The sequence below is a fragment of the Schistocerca nitens genome, chromosome 7 (assembly GCF_023898315.1).
Source record: "Schistocerca nitens isolate TAMUIC-IGC-003100 chromosome 7, iqSchNite1.1, whole genome shotgun sequence".
Lineage (NCBI taxonomy): Eukaryota > Metazoa > Arthropoda > Insecta > Orthoptera > Acrididae > Schistocerca > Schistocerca nitens.
In genome coordinates this window covers 421,247,672-421,267,338 of record NC_064620.1, presented here as the reverse complement: position 1 = coordinate 421,267,338, position 19,667 = coordinate 421,247,672, and the positions used below count along the sequence as shown (strand labels likewise).

General features: G+C 38.2%; 1 protein-coding gene across 2 annotated transcripts in view; it reads left to right on the top strand.

The window, feature by feature from the left end:
- Positions 1-7,946, top strand: part of LOC126194737 (tubulointerstitial nephritis antigen-like) — a 618,836-nt gene extending 610,890 nt beyond the window's left edge. For both annotated transcript variants that reach the window (XM_049932997.1, XM_049932998.1), the window contains one exon: positions 6,089-7,946. In XM_049932997.1, the coding sequence (XP_049788954.1) occupies positions 6,089-6,268 (180 nt within the window). In that variant the 3' untranslated portion in view covers positions 6,269-7,946. The remainder of the gene's footprint in view (positions 1-6,088) is intronic.
- The last annotated feature ends 11,721 nt before the right edge of the window (positions 7,947-19,667 follow it).

The window sequence follows — 19,667 nt, the reverse complement described above, 5'->3', positions numbered from 1 at the left end:
GCAACCAATTAAACAAGCCATGCTTTACTTGGAACTGTTAGTTGAACATACCTTTTTTTCTTTTTTCTTATTTTGGTTTGTCTTGGACATTCAAATGGTTGATTACTGTTTAGTTTAAAGCTTTTATCAACATATCCATGTTTTGTCTCTTGTTATTTTCAATTTCTTTGGTCAATTTGTTCAAGTATTTCCTTATAAAGTGAGGTGAATTTGCTTCTGAGTTTCAGTCAAACTATGTGAAATCCACTGCAAAAAATATATCTTCAACAGCTAAATGTTCATGTAAAATCTCCAGTTTGCTAAGAATGTCTGTCTCACATTGAGACACATACAATCTTCAATCATGTTTCATCAGCATCAATGTTTATTTCAAAACAACTGATTTTGAATGAATTTCATAAAATTCATTGCTGGTGGAAGCACAACCATGACAAAATTCCACAAACCAATTGTAAACATTCTTTTCTGAAGATGATTCATTACCAAAAACTGATTGGAGTGATTCAACACATTGTTGTTGAGTTACATCTTTACCAAAAACATAAGAAAAACCTTTAAATGAAGGTTCCATTTTTTAAAAATATTGTTGCTTTAAATGCTCACAGTAAAAAAACTACTAGGCCAGTCTTGGAACTGTCATTTTTCTAACAAAAATAATTGATAAATTTTAATACAGTAGTGATATCACACCTCAGCAGCAATTTATACAGATCATTTGTAAAACCTTAAGAGGTGACCATCATATCCATCTATTTCTCTTTCCTTCCCTCTATATATTGTGGCCAACATTGTGGGTCATCCTAATGAGATTTTTCAACTCAGGTTCAAGTCATGGCTTTGAGCAGACCACTGAAGTAAACCAACATGTTTATCCTTAAACCACTATGATACAGTCTTTGTTTTGCAAACAGGAGAATTATAAAGCTGGTATGAAAAAGCACTACTTCCAAACTGCTGTATTGAAATTTCTGCCAATGGCCAAAACAAAAAGTCTCAACTCATACCAGGAAATACTGTCTCAGACCATTACACCACCTTTTATCTCATTTCGCTGTTATCACAATACCACCAGTAAACACCATCTGCCAGGCCCCTATCGGGACCACAGACCTCTGTCAATGGGCCATATCATGTTCCATAATTCATCAGTTCATAAAAATTTCTTATACTACCCCCACAGACTACTGATAACAGCAATGGTGTACACCTCTAAGAAAACAGTGCTTTGTTTGTGATGATGAGCAACTTCTGGACAGCAACACAGCCTTTCACATTGAGACCTAGGATCCCCTAATCAATTTTATACAATAGTCATCAAGGATATCTGACAACTTCTTTGTGTAGTATATTAGAGAGTTGACCAACTGTGATCAATTAGTTAATTAGGGCTATAAGACCATTGCATAGACTGAGAGCATTTGCTGTGTTTGCAGTTCTCAGTAACATCATTATCAGTGCACCTGGACACAAATAATTGCTGTAAAAGAAGTGATTGGATGCCTGAACCTGTGGACTCTTTAAATGTTATTTTTGATCTCAATCTTTCTGTTGTCTTATTTCGATAGGAAACACTCGGTACTTCCTTAATATCCCTTGAAGGCATAGCTTTGTGTCACATAGAGCTTTTAAAGACAACAGTGATGAAATCTAAATGGAATTTTTATATTTTATGAAGTTGCCAAGACCGTTAATAGTTACAGTTCATTACTGATAACATGATGTAATGTCTTTAAAAAAAAATTTTTTTTTGTTTATTCTTTGGTAGCAAAGATGTGATGATTCTGGGATAGCTGCTAAGAAAAGTCAATAAAGAAGTCTTAAGAAGGCCAAGTGGCGTGTGTTCTTGGTGATTTAAAATTAGACTAAATATCATCAAGCAACATCTTTTGGGAACTGCCGCAAATATTATGTTACAGCAGTTATATTTTGGTGACCTTGGTTTTCTGACAACTGACACAGGATTTAGTCCACTGTCACACATCACTTTTGATGTTTGACCAAATGGCTCTGCTACTCAACAGTTTCACTGTCGTCTTTATGCCAGGATGAGCTAAACCATGAAAATGAAGAAATATTTGATAACGAAAAGGTTGAGGAATTTTTACAGTGGATGTGTCACACCACAATGTTTTCCCTGATGGACACCAAATATAACTGCTGTAACATAATATTTGCGGCAGTTCCCAAAATATGTTGCTTGACGATATTTAGTCTAATTTTAAATCACCAAGAACACATGCCACTTGGCCTGCTTAAGACTTCTTTATTGACTTTTCTTAGCAGCTATCCCAGAATCATCACATCTTTGCTACCAAAGAATAAACAAAAAAATAAAATTTTAAACATGTTACATCTTGTTATCAGTAATGAACTATAACTATTAACGGTCTTGGCAACTTCATAAAATATAAAAATTCCATTTAGATTTCATCACTGTTGCCTTTACAAGCTCATTAGGTGTGGGTTCTGTATGTTTGGCCACATAAAGACTTGTTCCTACAGTAGAGATAGCTCTTCCTTTTCATATTGATAGATTCTTTTAACAGAATTAAGTACTGATCTCTGTTAACCTCATCCTCAATATATGTGGTGCTCTCTCATCTCGGGATCCAAGTAACCTGCCCTTCCTTTCTAAGCCTCCTCAACCCACCTTCCCCCTCCCCCTCCCCTCCCGAAGAAGGAAGTATTATATCTGAAAGCTACAAAGTCTGTTACTTTTCCTTTTATATGTGTCTCTTGGCAGTACTACAGATTTTACTTCCCAAAGAAGAGCAATAGCCAGCAATTTTTGTCTGATAATTTATTAGTTTTTTCAGTTGAATTTTCCTTAGACACAGGACAGCATAATTTCGCACATATATTTTTCATTTTCAGATTAAAGTATATTATTTAATCCTTTTGTATTTTGTTCTCCATTTGAAAAATAAAAACTACATCAATTGTTATTTCAGTGTTCTCTTATTTTTGCACAGGTTATCACTGTACACCATCATTATATCACTAATTTGCTCTGTTTTATGCATGTCAGTGATCATTCCAGTTTAGAATAAACTTAAGCTTGTATATTGTAAAGGAATTACCATACTGTGAATACAGATTTTCTGGGTGTGTACTTGTGACCAAAAGTTCTTGGGTTTCCACTGGCTAGTGGTATTAAAATACAGTGAAGTTTTGAAGAGTGTCACACTCAACATCTCCCCACAAAGTGTCAAGATATTGTGGATGCTGTATTACTTATTCTAGTGCCCTCCTCTACTGGGCTGTGTGTGGCTGGGTCTGTCTGGCCAACAGGTGGGGAGGTGGTGAGGCTGTGGTAGTGGGGATAGCTGGTGGGCATGGAGGCGGTGCTCGCATGTCTGCCTAGGCATTCCAGATGTGTGTTTTGTAGTGGATGGTGCTGAGCACACACTCTTCATATTGCCCCTAACACTGGATTCTGTGCTGCACTCAGTTGGAATCCCTTGTCCCTACTGACCAAGTTCTCATTAATACTCCCTATGCATTACTTTGTAATTCTGTCCCAATAGCCAGTTCCTTGGCACAGCATCTAGGTGGTCTGAAAGCCAAAAGTGTGGGTCTTCTTTGATAGTATGCTAATTTCTCTGTGTGTCCCAGTCTTACATCTCTGATATGCTTCTCACAGCATTTCAAAACACCACAACATGTTTGCCCCATGTGTTGTTGGCAACATTTACAGGCAATGCTGTATATCCCAGGTTGAGTTTTAATGGGTCTTTCACAGTGTCAAGGTACTCTTTTGTTCCTGGACATGGTCAGAAGATGGTTTTTATGTTGGATTTTTCAAGTAGCTTCAAAATTTTGGCTGAAAGCAGTTCCACATACAGAAGGAAAGTGAATCTCTTGTCTTCTTCCTCCACTTCCTGGTTGGCTGCATCTTTTCTCTTCTTCAATGCCCTGCTAATCTGTGTATCAATTTATCCATATGTGTGGAATACCTCCTTCCGGTGTTGTATTTCTTATTTCACCTGGGAGATATTCTTCATCATAGATGATGTATGTTCTATGTACCAGAGTGGTTAGCACTACTGCCACTGTGCTGAATGGTGGCAGCTCATTGCTCACAGGCACAAGTCTCTGAGTATTCTACCCATATGCTGCTTGGCCCAGTGTGCCATCTGCCTTCTTCTTTATCAGTATGTCCCAGAAAAGGAGATAACCACTCTCCTCTTTTTCTGTAGTGAAAATTATGTTTTGATGAATGTTGTTAAGGTGTTTGAGCAACTCAGTCCAGTTGCTGCCTGCCATGCGCATACACTACAAAAATATTGTCAACATAGTGGAAGAAGTGCTTGAGTTTATAGCAAGTGATTTGAAGGGCAACCTCCAAAACGTGTTCCACGTAGAGATTTACAATCCCAGGAGGCAGTGGGGATTCCATGAACACTCCTTTCATCTGTTCATAATACTCTCTATTGCACTTGAAGTACTTGAGATGACAAATATGGTACTCTCCGAAATATCATGGTATTTTAACACTGCCACCTGGCTGCAAGCTCAAGAACTTCTTTTTTTTCAAGATATAATACACTGTTCATCATTATCACTTTTCTCTTCATTGATTAATTATTGCTACCCTCTAAAGAATGTATTAGGTGTATGTGTATCCAGGTTTTTTTTTTTTTTTTAAAGCAGCTACCAGGGTACAATTAATTTATGAAATTGGGGATATCTGACTAAGGCTGTGCTGTGGAAGAGTCCAATCTGATAAAAAAATCTTAAAATAAAATTTTTCGGAGTTTTAAATAAATTAGTATGACAATGGAGTGAAAATGCTAAGTTTCATATTGTATCTGAATCTAAATACTGAAATTGAAAATGGGAACAGCCTTTTTGTATTTTTTGTTTATTTTCCTGAATTAGTATAATTGCATCTACAAGGCATGTTCAGAAAGTAAGTGTTCTAGATTCTTATATTCGCTAGAATAAATGTATTTGAAAAAAAACTACAGGATATCATTGACATGCTTGTTCAACATAATCACTATGCTGTTCAGTGCACATGGTGACCCATGGCACAAACATTTCGTGCTCTCCTCAAATAACTCTCCCACCAGCTCCTTCCCCCACTTGATGATGTTTTACCCAAAATTTTGGTTTTGATTTTTTTGGCAGATGGGGAATGTGATGACTGTCTTTTTGTCTCAGGTGTTTAATAAGCCATCCACATTTCATCTCCAGTCACAATAGAGCTCAGAAAATCCTCACCTTCCAATTCAAGTTGCTCAAAAAATTGAATGGACACTACTGAGCTCATTTCCCTGTGCTCATCTGTCAGCTGTTTTGGGGACCCATCCTACACAGAGATTCTGGTATCCCATAATTTCTGGGTGTCCCACATAGGAGTACTGTGGAGACTTATGGAAACATCACAGAAATTTTATCCACTGTCAATCGGTGGTCTTCATGAACAGTTTCCTTGATTTTTTGCACAAACTTATCACTGAAAATAAAAGGTCTTCCTCTCATCTGTTCCTCATTAACATTTTTTCTGCCTCCATTAAACTCTTTTCACCACTTAAAACACACTTGTTCTGTTCATAACTCCTTTGCCATAAAACATTTTGATTCACAAAAAAATTTAGGTAAGTGTTATTCCTTCTGCAAGTAGGAAAATAACCATATTATGTGGCTTGTACTTCACGGAATTTCTTACTGGCATCTTTCACACAACTGGACACTAAAACATGAGTCTACATACCATGAGCCCATGATTTTCACTTTGGTCAGGGGATCCCCCTTCTACCACTCAGTGTTGCCAAACCTCAAAAAACAAAAAAACACACTCTATTATGGTCATAGTATGCTTACTTTCTGAACAAGCCTTGTTTAGTTTAAAATGTAAGAACAAGTACAGAAATGACAAACATTGCAGCTATCATCCTAATGTGTTGAACGGAAAAGCTGATATTAATTTGGCTTTTCATATAAAGAGTTAAGTTACAAATGTATTTGAAAACTTTTCAGTGACTGAACTACAGATACATGTAAATTCATCTGTCATACTATATACATTCCACAAAGATTAACTGTGAAATATTTTAACTTGGAAAATGTTTATCATTTCCAGATTGTGGCTAATTCCTGGGGTGACCAATGGGGTGAAAATGGATATTTCCGGATTCGCAGAGGAACAAATGAGTGTGAAATTGAAAACTTTGTTGTAGCAGCATGGGCAGACACACAAACCCCTGTCATGGACAATATGATGAGCAACCATGACAATCGCCTCAGCAATGTTGTATACTGAGGCTAAGGAATGCAACCACTAGAAAGAAACTCAGCAACTCAGTCAGTCAAAGGTTGTTTTCACATGTTTGTGGGGCTCTTTTTCAGTGGTGAGGCATGTAAATTCTTAATCTGGCATTCAAAAAACAATGGCTGCATATAATTGTCTTTCTTGTTGGATTTCTGTCCTTTTTTCAGTACATAAAATCCTGAAACATGTGACACCAGTTTTTGCACTTTAACTTGATTGTTTCACCATGCTGGAGTAATGGCTGTGCTGAAATTCAGAATACTGCTGAACATTTCTTGAGAGACATGGTGCCCTTGAAAACTGTTGTTCATGTACATGGTACTAAGGAAGAAGAGGTTTGTTAATGTTGGATGGACTGCTAAACACTTATCCTTTCACTGTTCATCGCATCAATTTGTTATTATTCCAAAAAATTAACAGTTGTTCCTGCTTAAAGGAATTACTGTATGGCTTCTAGTATAAAAAGTGTTTTATCCTTTGTATTAGGCATAAATAAAACACAGATATTTAAGTAAAGAGTTCAACAAATCCAAAACAACAAACTGCACTTTCTAATAATAAAGCAATTAGCAATCAGTCAAGTAATTGTGTGGTGTTTCATGTGTGACTTAGAGATACTGTACTCACTACAGTATTGACTTTGCTTTAAGTGGACTGCTTTATAAAAATTATTAGGTTTAATTTTGATTATAAACTGTCATGATATTAAAAATCATGAAAGTTTATGAATATAAATAGTCCAAAGGCATTCAGTAACATAATAATGGCAACACGTGACAGGGAAGATGTTGGTTGATGTACCATGAATCTTCTTTGTTGCATTAAACAAAACTATAATCTTTGCATTCCTTATGAAAGGTGCAGCAGAAGCTTTTTACATGGAAACCAAAGTTCTGAGAAGTCAAATAGAAAAATAAATGAATATAATGTTGGTTACTGAAAGAATTAAAATATTTCTGTGAAATATAAATTTCACTTGTAAGATACAAATGAATTGTTCTTTTGACTAAGGCCATATTGTATTAATTAATTTATTGATGCTAGTGTAAGATAAAGAGTGTAATATTTTAAATAATGTCAGGCTTTATTATAATTGAATTTTGCATTGTGCCTAACACTTATACATTTAGTGTTCGACGGATTTTAACCCATAAGATACTGCCAAAACAATTCACACAATGATTTCATGACAGAAAGATGATATTTCTGCTTGAAATTAACTACCACTATACTTTTGTGCATGTGTGTAATTGAATGACGCAGTCATGAGGTGGACAATCTGCTAGACATGTAAGTGGAAGTGATGATAACCATGTTGTGGTCTAAATATGTGAAATGTGATTGAAAGAAGTGTTATTAAGTGAGAGAAAATTGTATCTATATTGTTCTGTCTGAATATGGGTAGTGTAGTAGTGGTTATCAGAAATAATTCATGAATTCCAGAAATTTGCAAAGTAGTGTGAATATTTCTTATTCTTGATGCAAATGTAAAGTGATACCGTCTATGTACAGTAGGTGCACAATGTGAGTGAATGTATGTTTTTTATAACATAACTGTAAATACTGTTTAACATTTGATTATTTAAGTTCTATTTACTGTTCACTGCCAATATAGTTATACTATAATTATACACTGAGTCTTACCTTGAATAAAATTTTTATTTCCACACTGCTGTGTTTTATTGTACAAAACTGTTGCACACTATGTTGTTTTTAATAAGACATTAAACACTGCACGTCTTTCGTTCACCTAGGTGTGGCACCTTAACTACAATTTCCTAAATACAAGTGACAAATATTATCCAAAATGAAAATTATGATTTGGTCAACAAATCTGGAAACTATTGAGAAAAAAGTTGCAAACAACCTTTAACTCACAGTTTCCACTTATGAGTGTACATAACAAGAATGATGTCAGTTTTAAAAGGGAGTATGAGAAGAGAGCAGTTATTTTATTTTATCTTGTTGGTCATCATACAAAGCAACAAATAAATCAACTATGCTACTCCATTTTGTCTGCTCAGCCATGATTCACACCAAGACGATAGTTCAAATTAACTGTTAAAACCCGTAAAAACACAAGAAATGGTTCCAATTATTAAATGGCATTCAGCCCAATGCAGAGCTCTCATTTGCTTTAATTTACTTTCGTATAGTTATTTTTTATCACAGAGAAAAAGCATTCAAAGAATGATGTCCCATGTTTTGTACGTAAACTACATTTGAACATTTAACAACATTTAAATCACGTAACTCGGTAGTGAATAATTCACTTTGTATTGTAATTTTTGTGGGATCGAACTTATAATATATCATTACTTACAGGTATGTTATTGTTCTATAAAGGATAACCAGAAGGTTTCAATTTTAATATCTAATTGAATATGGAAAACCGAGTGAGGTGGCACAGTGGTTAGCAACTGGACTCGCATATGGGAGGATGCAGATTCAATCCCACATCCGGCCATCCTGATTTAGGTTTTCCCTAAATCGCTTCAGGCAAATGCTGGGATGGTTCCTTTCAAAAGGCACAGCTGACATCCTTACCCATCCTTCCCTAATCCGATGGGACCAATGACCTTGCTGTTTGGTGTCCCCCACCCCCCCACCCCCCACCCTTTCCATCCCTGACCAGCCAAATATGCAAATGTAACAACCTCACTAAAAAACTACTACTACTACTTCCACCTACCCTCTCTCCATTCTTCCTAAAACATGCAGCTCTACATATTCATCTATACTCTGCAAACCACTGTGAAGTACACTGAGTTTCTCCCCATTCCATTTGTGTATGAAGTGCAGGCAGAAAGATTGTTTCAATGCCTCTATGTGTGCTGCAGTTAGCCTAATCTTTTCCTCACAATCCCTATGCAAGTGATACAGAGGGAGTTGTTGTGTATTCCTAAAGTCAGCAATTAAAGTGAGCTTTTAAAACATTGTATATGGGCTTTCTTTGGATAGTTTATTTCTATCTTCAAGAGTCTGCCAGTTGAGTTTCTTCAACATCTCTGTTACACTCAACCACAGGTCAAACAAACCCATGACTATTCATGCTGCCCTTCTTTGTTTACATTCATTATCCCATATTAGACCTACTTGTTACGGGTCCCACACACAGAATGGGTGGCACAAGTTATTTGTAATTTATCTCAGTTGTGTACCATATATCACAATGTGATTTACCAGTTTAATGTAACATGCAGTGGTGTCTGACTGTCCTGACAGAATTGGTTGCTTCAGCAGATTCAAGAGAACGTGCATTTTTGGAGCTAGAAAATGCCTCTTTATATTCTAACGAATAGAAAACTCCTTATTCAACGTAGGAAAGAATGAGGAACTGTAGTAATTTGCCTGGAAAACCTGGAATTGTCAGGAGTTAGTCTGTGCCTCAAAACTTCATGTGAATTACTGCTTAATAAATGTGAGAAATACATGAAAATAGCAAAATGTTTGTTACCTGGTCACAGCCCCCTGTAGTGGCTTTGTTATTGCCCATGGATTCCTGGGTTGTCAGGTTTGGATTTCATTACAAACGAAAGCTAGAGTAAAATCAAACAATGGAAACTCCACATTGGAATATCAGCAATGTAGGGAAAGCAGCGCTATTTACACACACACACACACACACACACACACACACACACACACACACACACACACACACGTAAACCGGCAGCTCGGTCCAGAGTGCAACTGTCAAGTGGAAAGGAAACAGGAATCCAGAGGGGGTGGGGAAGGGATAGCAGTGTATGGGTGGGGGGAGAGAGGAGCATTGTCTGTCAGAGTATAAAGGGACCAGACTGCCAACAGGAAGTTGTGGGCCAGGGATGTGAGAAAAAAAAGCAAAAAAGAAGAGGGGGCAGGGAAAAGATGGGTGAGTGTGTTGGCAGAGGGCAGCACACAAAGAGGGTGGGAGATGAGTATGGGGAGGAGGTGACAGGAAACAGAGGGTAGAAAACTGTTGGATGGAGGATGTGGGGACAGTACATTACCATAGGTTGAGGCCATTCAGAAAAGCTGGTGGTGGACGGAAGGATCCAAATGGCATGGGTAGTGAGGCAACCATTGAAATTAAGCCTCTTGTGTTCAGCAACATGTTGTGCCACAGGGTGGTCTACTTTGCTCTTGGCCGTTCATCCTGGTGGACAGCTGGTTGATAGTCATACCAATATAAAGAGCTGTGCAGTGATTGCAGCAGAGCTGGTATATGACATTGCTGCTTTCACAAGTGGCCTGGCGCCTTGTGGAATGGGATAAGCTGTCCATCAGGATGGACGGTCATCGACAGACTGTGGTCAAGAGCAAAATAGACCACCCTATGGCACAATATGTTGCTGAACATAAGAGGCTTGATTTCAATGGCTGCTTCACTACCTTTGCCATCTGGATTCTCCGCTCCACCACCAGCTTCTCTGAACTGCATAGATGAGAATTTTCCTTACAACACATTCTCCCGCCCGTAATGATGCCGGCCTCAATCTACGGTAACATGCTGTCTCCAAACCCTCCACCCAACCATTCCAACCCCTCTGTCCTATCACTTCCTCCCCATTCTCATCTCTCACTCTCTCTGTTTGCCTTCAACTGCCAACACACCCTCCCCTCTTTCCCTACTCTTTTCCCTTATCCATCTGTTTTCCCCACAAACTCCTGACCCTGTGCCTGTTGGCAGTCTAGGTTACATTTTTTGCACAGTGACACTGCATAGTTCTGAACAGTAATAGCCAACAAGTGATGTGCTTCCAAAGGTGATGGGAGAGACAAGGGCTTATAACATATAAAAATGATGAAAATGTAAATAGATTAGTGTTTGTGTTAATTGGTTTGTGTCTAGCTAATGATACATAATCAGAAAATTCTCCACAATTGTAATCAGGAAACATTAGCTGTTGAGTTTTTGTTTTTTCTCTTTAATGTAGATAACTTTAGCAGTCAGAAGAAAAGAAAGTTGGGATATATTTCTCTCACATTATTATTTGTGCTTCTTGCTGCATGCTTCCAAAGACAAGTTCAAAATTTTGGTATATCATTTGTACCATAACAAAGATTTAATTTTGGAAATAGCCTGTAGTATTTTTCATCTCAAACAGTAGGGCATTTTGTTCTTTAATAAATCTTCAACTTTATTTATATCTTGTTTCATTTTAGTATTAGACAAAAGCTAATAAGTGACATAGCACCTCAAAAAATTTTATTTGCAAACATATCCAAGGAAATTTTAAATTTCAGTCTGAAAAAAGTCTGGAAAACTCTGGGAATTTGAGTGAAAACACACAAACACATAGTCTCTCTCTCTCTCTGTCTCTCTCTCTCTCTCTCTCTCTCTCTCTCTCTCTCTCTCTCTCTTTCTCTCCCCCCCCCCCCCCCTCTCCCCACCCATGTTTAAAGCTGTGGAGTAGTATGTGTTTTCAGTCTAAGAGATTTATCAAAGGTAAGAAGTCACCAGATATGTTTTGATTCTTTCTATACAGTTGTTCATAAATATATGAAAATACATGATTGAGCACCTTAACCCTCCCCTCATCCCACTTGTGGACATTAGCTGCATTAGCTTTGGTTCTTAGAACAAATATTTTCATTTGGGCAGTTCTGCTTTCAGGTGCCAAGCAACTGCTTGTGCCACTTGGGCCTTAAACTGGCCATGAGGACAATGCTCAAGTTTTTTTCTATCCCATATCATAATGAGGTACAAATCCAACTTGTCTACCTACCCTTGCTTCTAAATTATATTAAAAGTAAAAAATCTCATTAAAAAAATTTCGCATTGTGACACTTGGATGACACAATAAAATGAAGTACAATGAGAAAATAATAGTTAATTCTTAAATCAGTTGCACTAGGGTGAATAGGATGTGTGCATGCTGTGTGCAGAAGCAGGAGATTCTGACCACAGTTCACAAACAGCTGAAGATACTTTTGGCTGTGGTCAGCTGTTTTCAGGCCACTGCCTTGAAGTGTAGCAGTGGAGGAGAAACTGGCGTGTCAGGTGGGACACCTCAGGTGTCGTTTGTGTCACCCATAGGCTCTGCTGCTGAGGCACATTGCACTGTACCAGACTGTGAGTGGACAAGTGGCTGCTGCTTCAGCAGGGTCTGAGCAGGCACATGGACAGGGGACTGCTAGTTAGTTGGAGCTTCAATATTAGACATTTTATGGAGTGACCTATGGAAATGGTGTTTGGGGCTCCTCCAAGCAAGATATAAGGCCCTGCCTGTGACTGTCGAGAGTGCAGAGTGTAGTTATTTGCTGCTGAAGTGATGAAGATAGCTGGCCTCATTCACGTGGTGCAAGCAGGGCTCAAAATTTGCAGCATTGTACCCATAGAAAAATGAAAGTAATGAGAAGTAGTAAAAATCAAAATGGCAAGAAACATAGCATGAGGATTGATAGTCATGAAGTAGATGAAGTTAAGGATTCTACTGCCTTGGCAGCAAAATAACCAATGATGGATGGACCAAGGACTATGCAGACTAGCACTGTAAAAATGGGCATTCCTGGCCAGGAGAAGTCTACTAATATCAAACATAGGCCTTAATTTGAGGAAGAAATTTCTGAGAATGTATGTTTGGAACACAGCATTGCATGGTAGTGAAACATAGGCTGTGGGGAAACCGGAACAGAAAAGAATCAAATTATTTGAGATGTGGCTGCAGACAAATGTTGAAAATTAGGTGGACTAATAAGGTAAGGAATGAGGAAGTTCTGTGCAGAATCAGAGAGGAAAGGAATATGTTGAAAACACTGACAAGGATAAGGGATAGGATGATAGGACATCTGTTAACATATCAGATAATGACTTCCATGGTGCTAGAGGGAGCTGTAGAGGGCAAAAACTGTAGAGAAAGACAGAGATTGGAATACATCTAGCAAATAATGGAGGATGTAGGTTGCAAGTGCTACTCTGAGATGAAGAGATTGGCACAGGAGAGGAATTCACAGTGGGCTGCATCAAACCAGTCGGAAGACTGATGACTCAAAAAAGAAAAAAGAAAAAAAAAGGTGATTGGGGTTCTTTGGTTTGGAACTGAGTGGAAGTTCTCAACCAAAGGCATCATTGATTCTGTAATGGTCTTGGCTTCACATTTCTGTAACTGCATTGTGGGGTGGAGAATTGTACGACTCCCCTTGATAGGTCAGGGGTTCACTACACAAAGGAAGCAGTTACTCATGTAGCACAGTACTTGTGGAGCCCACTTGAAAATTGTTTGGCTATGTGGTCGTTTCAGGTCTTCTGATGAATGTTTGCCAGTCAGTACACAGAGAGTGAAGTCAGACAGCGTACAAAAGAAAGACATTTCAATGGTCAAAATTTTAACAATAAACTGTTGAAGTATTCGTAACGAAGTTTTCAATTTACTCCTCGTCAGGAGATATGTCACTTTCAAATTATACTCAGAACTGATAGCAGGCTGAAACCCAAAACAGAGAGCTCCAAAATATTTAGCAAGGTATGGGACATATATCAAAAAGACAAGACTGAACATCACTGGAGGGGAAGTGTTCATTGCAGTCGACAAAAGTATTGTGTCTATTGAGCTCAAAACTGAGTGTAGCTGTGAAGTTATCTGGGTGCAAGTAACAGGTCTAGGTGAACTTACTTTTAATTGTTAGATGTTTTTACTGGCCATACAATTCCAGCATGACAGTTTTAGGATTATTCATAGAAAGTAGCATGGAGATACCCAGAGCATGCAATATTAGTTGGAAGTAACTTCAGTCTACTGATTATAGACTTGGGTATGTATGGATTCATTGTAGGTCATATGAACAGGCAGTCTTATGAAGTAGTTTTGAACACATTTTGTGAAAACTGTCTTACACAGCTAATTTGACAGCCTACGCAATGGAAACGTTTTAGACCTATACACAAAGAGACCTGACCTTATTGACAGTGTCAGTACATAGAAAGGGTTTAGTGATCATGTCATTATAGCATTAATGGTTACTTTAGTTAATAAGTCAAAGAAGAATACTAGGAGAGAGCTTCTGCTAGAAAGAGCAGATCATCAATTGCTAGTATCTCTATTAAACAATGAGTGGATATCATTTAGTTCTTGCATGAGGTACATAGAGGAATTATGGGCAAAGTTTAAACCAACTGTAAATCATGCTGTGGAGAAGTATGCACTGAGTAAGTGGATTAAGAATGGAAAAGACCTGCCATAGTTAACAATCTGGAAAATGCTTAGGAATGAGAGACTGTTGCACTCTTGGTTCAAAAAGAGAAGCAACTGAAAGAACTGAAAATAAATAAGTCACCTGGTGGAGATGGAATCCTAATTTGCTTTTCTGGAGGATACTCTACCACTGTGCTCTTACTTAGCTTGCAATTATTGTGAATCTCTTGCCTAGAGCAAAGGTCCAAGTAAACAGAAAAAAGTGCAGATGATGCCTGCGTATAAGAAGAGTAAAAGAACAGTCTGCAAAATTACAGACAAATATACTGAGTTCAAATATAATAAACATATTTCCTAGAGACAGAGAAGGTTCTGTCCACAAATCAGCATGGATTTAGAAAGCATTGTTTATGTGGAACTCAGCTTGCCCTTTTCTCACATGATATCCTGCAAATCATTGATGAAGGGCAACATATGGGATTCATATGTCTTGATCTCTGGAAAGCATTTAACAAGGTGCTCCAATGTATACTGTTAATGAAAGTACAAGCATACAGAACAGGTTCTCAGATATGGAGTGGCTCAAAGACTTTTTAAGTAATAGAACCCAGTAAGTTGTCCTCAGTGGTGAGTGTTCATTAGAGGTAAGAGTATCATCAGGTATGGCCCAGGGCAGTGTGATAAGACCACTTTACTCTCTATATACATAAATGACGTGACAGACAAGATAAGCAGCAAGCAGCTGTCTGCTGGTGATGCTGTGGTTTCATCATTGAGTGACTGTAGGATGACTTAGACAAAATTTTTAGTTGGCGTGAAGAGTGGCAGCTTGCTATAAATGTAAAAAAGCATAAGTTAATGCAGGTGAGTAGGAGAAACAATCCCATAATGTTCAAATACAGCATTAGTAGCGTGCTGCTTGACACACACTGATTAAATATCCAGCCATAACACCGCAAAGTGATATGAAATGGAACAAGCACGTAAAGATGGTAGTGTGGAAGGCTAATGGTCAACTTTGACTCACTGGGAGAATTTTAGGAAATTGCAGTTCGTCTATGAAGTATACTGCATATAGAACACTAGTGCAACCTGTTCTTGAGTATTTTGAGTGTCTGGGATCCCCACCAGGCTGGGCAAAGGCAGACACTGAAGCAGTTCAGAAGTGGGCTGCTAGATTTATTACCACTAGGTTCGATCAACATGCAAGTATTGTGGAGATGCTTTGCAAATTCAGTTGGGGAATACTTGGTGGGAAGATAAGATTCTTTCCGTGAAACACTATTGAGAAAATGTTGTTTTACCCTTGTTGGATCTTGTGAATGCAGCCATTAATGATAGATGGTGAATGATTCAAATAGCCACAAATTTTGCTGGTTGCATCATTCACCAGTTATTGAGAAAATTTAGAGAACTAGGACTGAAGCTGAATGCAAAATGATACTGCTGTTGCCAATGTACATTTCACATAAGGACCTTGAAGATATGAGAAATTGCGGCTCTTACAGATGCATGTAGACAATTGGTTTTTTTTCTCACTCTATTTACAAGTGGAATAGGATAAAATGACTAGTGATTGTACAAGGTGCCCTCAGTCATCCACAATGTGGTGGCTTGCAGAGTATGCATGTTGATGTGGATATAGATTATATATATTTTATGTTTGACTTTCACATTTCACCACTTTACACACAGCTGTCCTGGCAGCGTGCAGACCAGCTCAGAGATTTCCACACACACTGTTTCCTCTACTAACTTATCAATGTAGACAATACCTCATCTCTCTCCTAATGTTACACTCTTTTGTGGACAAAACAGCAGAAAAGCTCCTTGCCATCAAAGCAAAATTCTTTCCACTCGAACTCATCACTCATCCACTGTTTCAAAGACCACTTCGGTAGCACAAAGCCAGCTCTGGAATGACGTCCCTCTTTGTATAAGAGAACTAAATAACAGTTCCAGCTTCAAGTTAGTTAATGATACATCAATTAAAGCAACAATAATGTCTATTTTTGTTCCCATATGCACTCATTATGCCATTACAATTACATACCCTCCTTTTCAGCTAGATCATCCTGACTTCTCAAATCTCTCAGTTGGTGCAGTGTACCAGAATTTCTCTCCCCCATAATTCGCTATTTCTGAAGATATCACTTATGAACATTTTGATAAATACATTTTGATCTGTTATCAACATTGTCAGCAGCTGCAGCTGCATCACCACCACCACCACCACCACCACGATTATCAGTTCTTAGTCAATACTGTCATTCACACTGTCATTAAATACCGGGTGATCAAAAAGTCAGTATAAATTTGAAAACTTAATAAGCCACGGAATAATGTAGATAGAGAGGTAAACATTGACACACATGCTTGAAATGACATGGGGTTTTATTAGAACCCAAAAAAAAAAAAAAAGAAAGTTCACAAAATGTCCGACAGATGGCGCTGGACAGCAAAACGTCAGTGACTGCGAATGACAATCGTGTATAAATGGAGCTGTAATGAGAGAGAGAGAATCAGAGGCACCAGCAGTCGCAGCATGTTGATGTTACCTGAAAAGGCGCTTTTAGTGAAGCTGTATTATCGGAATGGGGAATGTGCTAGTTCAGCATTATGATCCCATCGCCATAGGAAGGGGATTCGAATGGGTAAAGGTCCGTTGACAAATGGAGCTGCGGCGAGAATGATTTCGAAGTTCGAAGCCACAGGTTGTTTAGACGATAGAACCCGTAGTGGCCAACCGAGCACAAGGTGTAATGCTGCTGAGACTGTTCAGGAAGAAATGGAGATTGTAGCAGGTTCGTCTATGCACAGGGAAGTCGGCACTTGTGCAGTCGTACGTCGCACCGACATTCCATACACTACTGTTTGGTTGGCACTTAGGCGTACCCTCCGATGCTATCTGTACAAAATCCACCAGCATCATGAACTGTTACCTGGTGATTTAGTGATGTGGAGGGCATCTGTGGTGTGGGCGTTTCAAAAGATGGTGGAAGATGACGATTGGTTGAGTAACGTGTTGTGGACCGACGAAGCTCATTTCACGCTCTGAGGGTCTGTCAACACCCACAACTGCAGAATTTGGGCTACCAAAAATCCTAGAACTGTCGTGGAAACTCCATTGCACGACGAGAAAGTCACGGTATGGGTTGGATTTACCACATCTACCGTCATCAGGCCTTTTTTCTTTGAGGAAACGCGTGGTTCTGGTTTTGTAACTGCTACCGTGACGGGTGAGAGGTACACCGATATGTTACAGAATCGCATCATCCCCGTCCTGGCTGATAAACACCTGCTGGAACGCACAAATTTTATGCAGGATGGCGCTCCACCCCATATTGCTAGACGCGTGAAAGATCTCTTGCGCGCGTCGTTTGGTGATTATCATGTGCTCAGCTGCCAGTTTCATCATGCTTGGTCTCCCAGGTCCCCAGACCTCAGTCCGTGTGATTATTGGCTTTGGGGTTACCTGAAGTCGCAAGTGTATCATGATCGACCGAAATCTCTAGGGATGCTGAAAGACAACATCCGACGCCAATGCCTTACCATAACTCTGGACATGCTTCACAGTGCTGTCCACAACATTATTCCTTGACTACAGCTATTGTTGAGGAATGATGGTGGACATATTGAGTATTTCCTGTAAAGAACATCATCTTTGCTTTGTCTTACTTTGTTCTGCTAATTATTGCTATTCTGATCAGATGAAGCGCCATCTGTCGGACATTTTTTGAACTTTTGTATTTTTTTGGTTCTAATAAAACCCCATGTCATTCCAAGCACGTGTGTCAATTTGTACCTCTCTATTTACATTATTCCGTGATTTATTCGGTTTTCAAATTTATACTGACATTTTGATCACCCGGTATATTCAAATCATTTTTAATTCTATTAACACATTAAAGTCATTTTTAAACTACGATATCCCTTATCTGACCACCTTACACAAAAATTACCTTTTGGTATCAGATGCACAGATATAAAAAAATATTTAATATTATTATCAGTTTCCACATACACCCATTTAAAAAATGTAAAAATTATTTATTTTTGATATTGTGCCATGGAGTTGCAATGATTTTATCTTCTAAAATTCTTGGAAGAATATCTATGATTTCAACAATCTTCCACAAAAGTAAAACTTAATTTAGTAGACTTGAACTCACCTCAGTCTTTACATAAATTGTGATTTTGTCAGTTCAGTTTTAGGTGAACTTTGAAACAACTTGGGAATGTGTAACATTAGCGCCTCTAAACCACTGACTGTATGGGTCTATATATTGCAAAGTTGACAGCTGGAAAATTAAGTGAAGATGTACTGGGACAACCTCATCTAGTGAACTGCAAAGCTTTGCAAAAAGCAATCTCTACAACAGCAAATTTTTTTGATGAAGGATTGCATGAGTAATTGTAAACAGAAAAACATTATCATAAGCCCATGTGCCACAGTTTTGATAAGTAGAATATGGCTACTTTGTTATCTAACTGTATTTGTAAGTGATCCCAAAGGTTTAATTTAATTTTATATTCACTACTTCAAAAGAGTACAATTCTGAGCACAAACTCCTTTATTATGCACTTTTATATTACTTTGTAACTTCAGAGTTGGGTGTGACATTTCTACGACTGCTGATAACTGGCACAAAGTGTATGCTGTCAGCACTTCATGATGTGACAAACTGATTCTCCTCACCTTTTGAAAGTCCTATGTGCTCTTCCCGTCTATCCACAAACCAAGGAAGCTCGGTTTGCTAAAACATTTACAGACTGTGTTATGTTTTAAAATGTAGCACAAATGTGAAATTTTCTAGTAAGGTTGGGCCAATAAATGTACATAAAAACGGCCCCATTTTTCTTAAGTTACAATGAAGCCCAGGAAGGCAATCAACATATTTTATCCTAACCTAAGGCATGTTACATATTTAGCCCATGCACTGTGTCATGTAACTGATGCAGTATGTCTAAAATGTGACAATGTGAATATGCTGATGTCTTCCGCAAAGAAGAAACTTACAAAACACAAAGGTTTGGTGATTCTGATAGCATTAATAGAGTCATACTCTAACTTTTTTGTTATTAAAGATAATACTGAAAGCACTTGCCCACGTTGCCACATTTGGAGAGATACTGCGGGATTTAGCTTTTCCACATCAGCTTTTTTTAACCGGATGGGGTGCCTGGATAAATGCTGCCATCTTGTACTGTGACAATTTTGATGAAGTCAAGTCAGTAAGAGATGGTAAAATCTCACAAATTTAAATTAACAT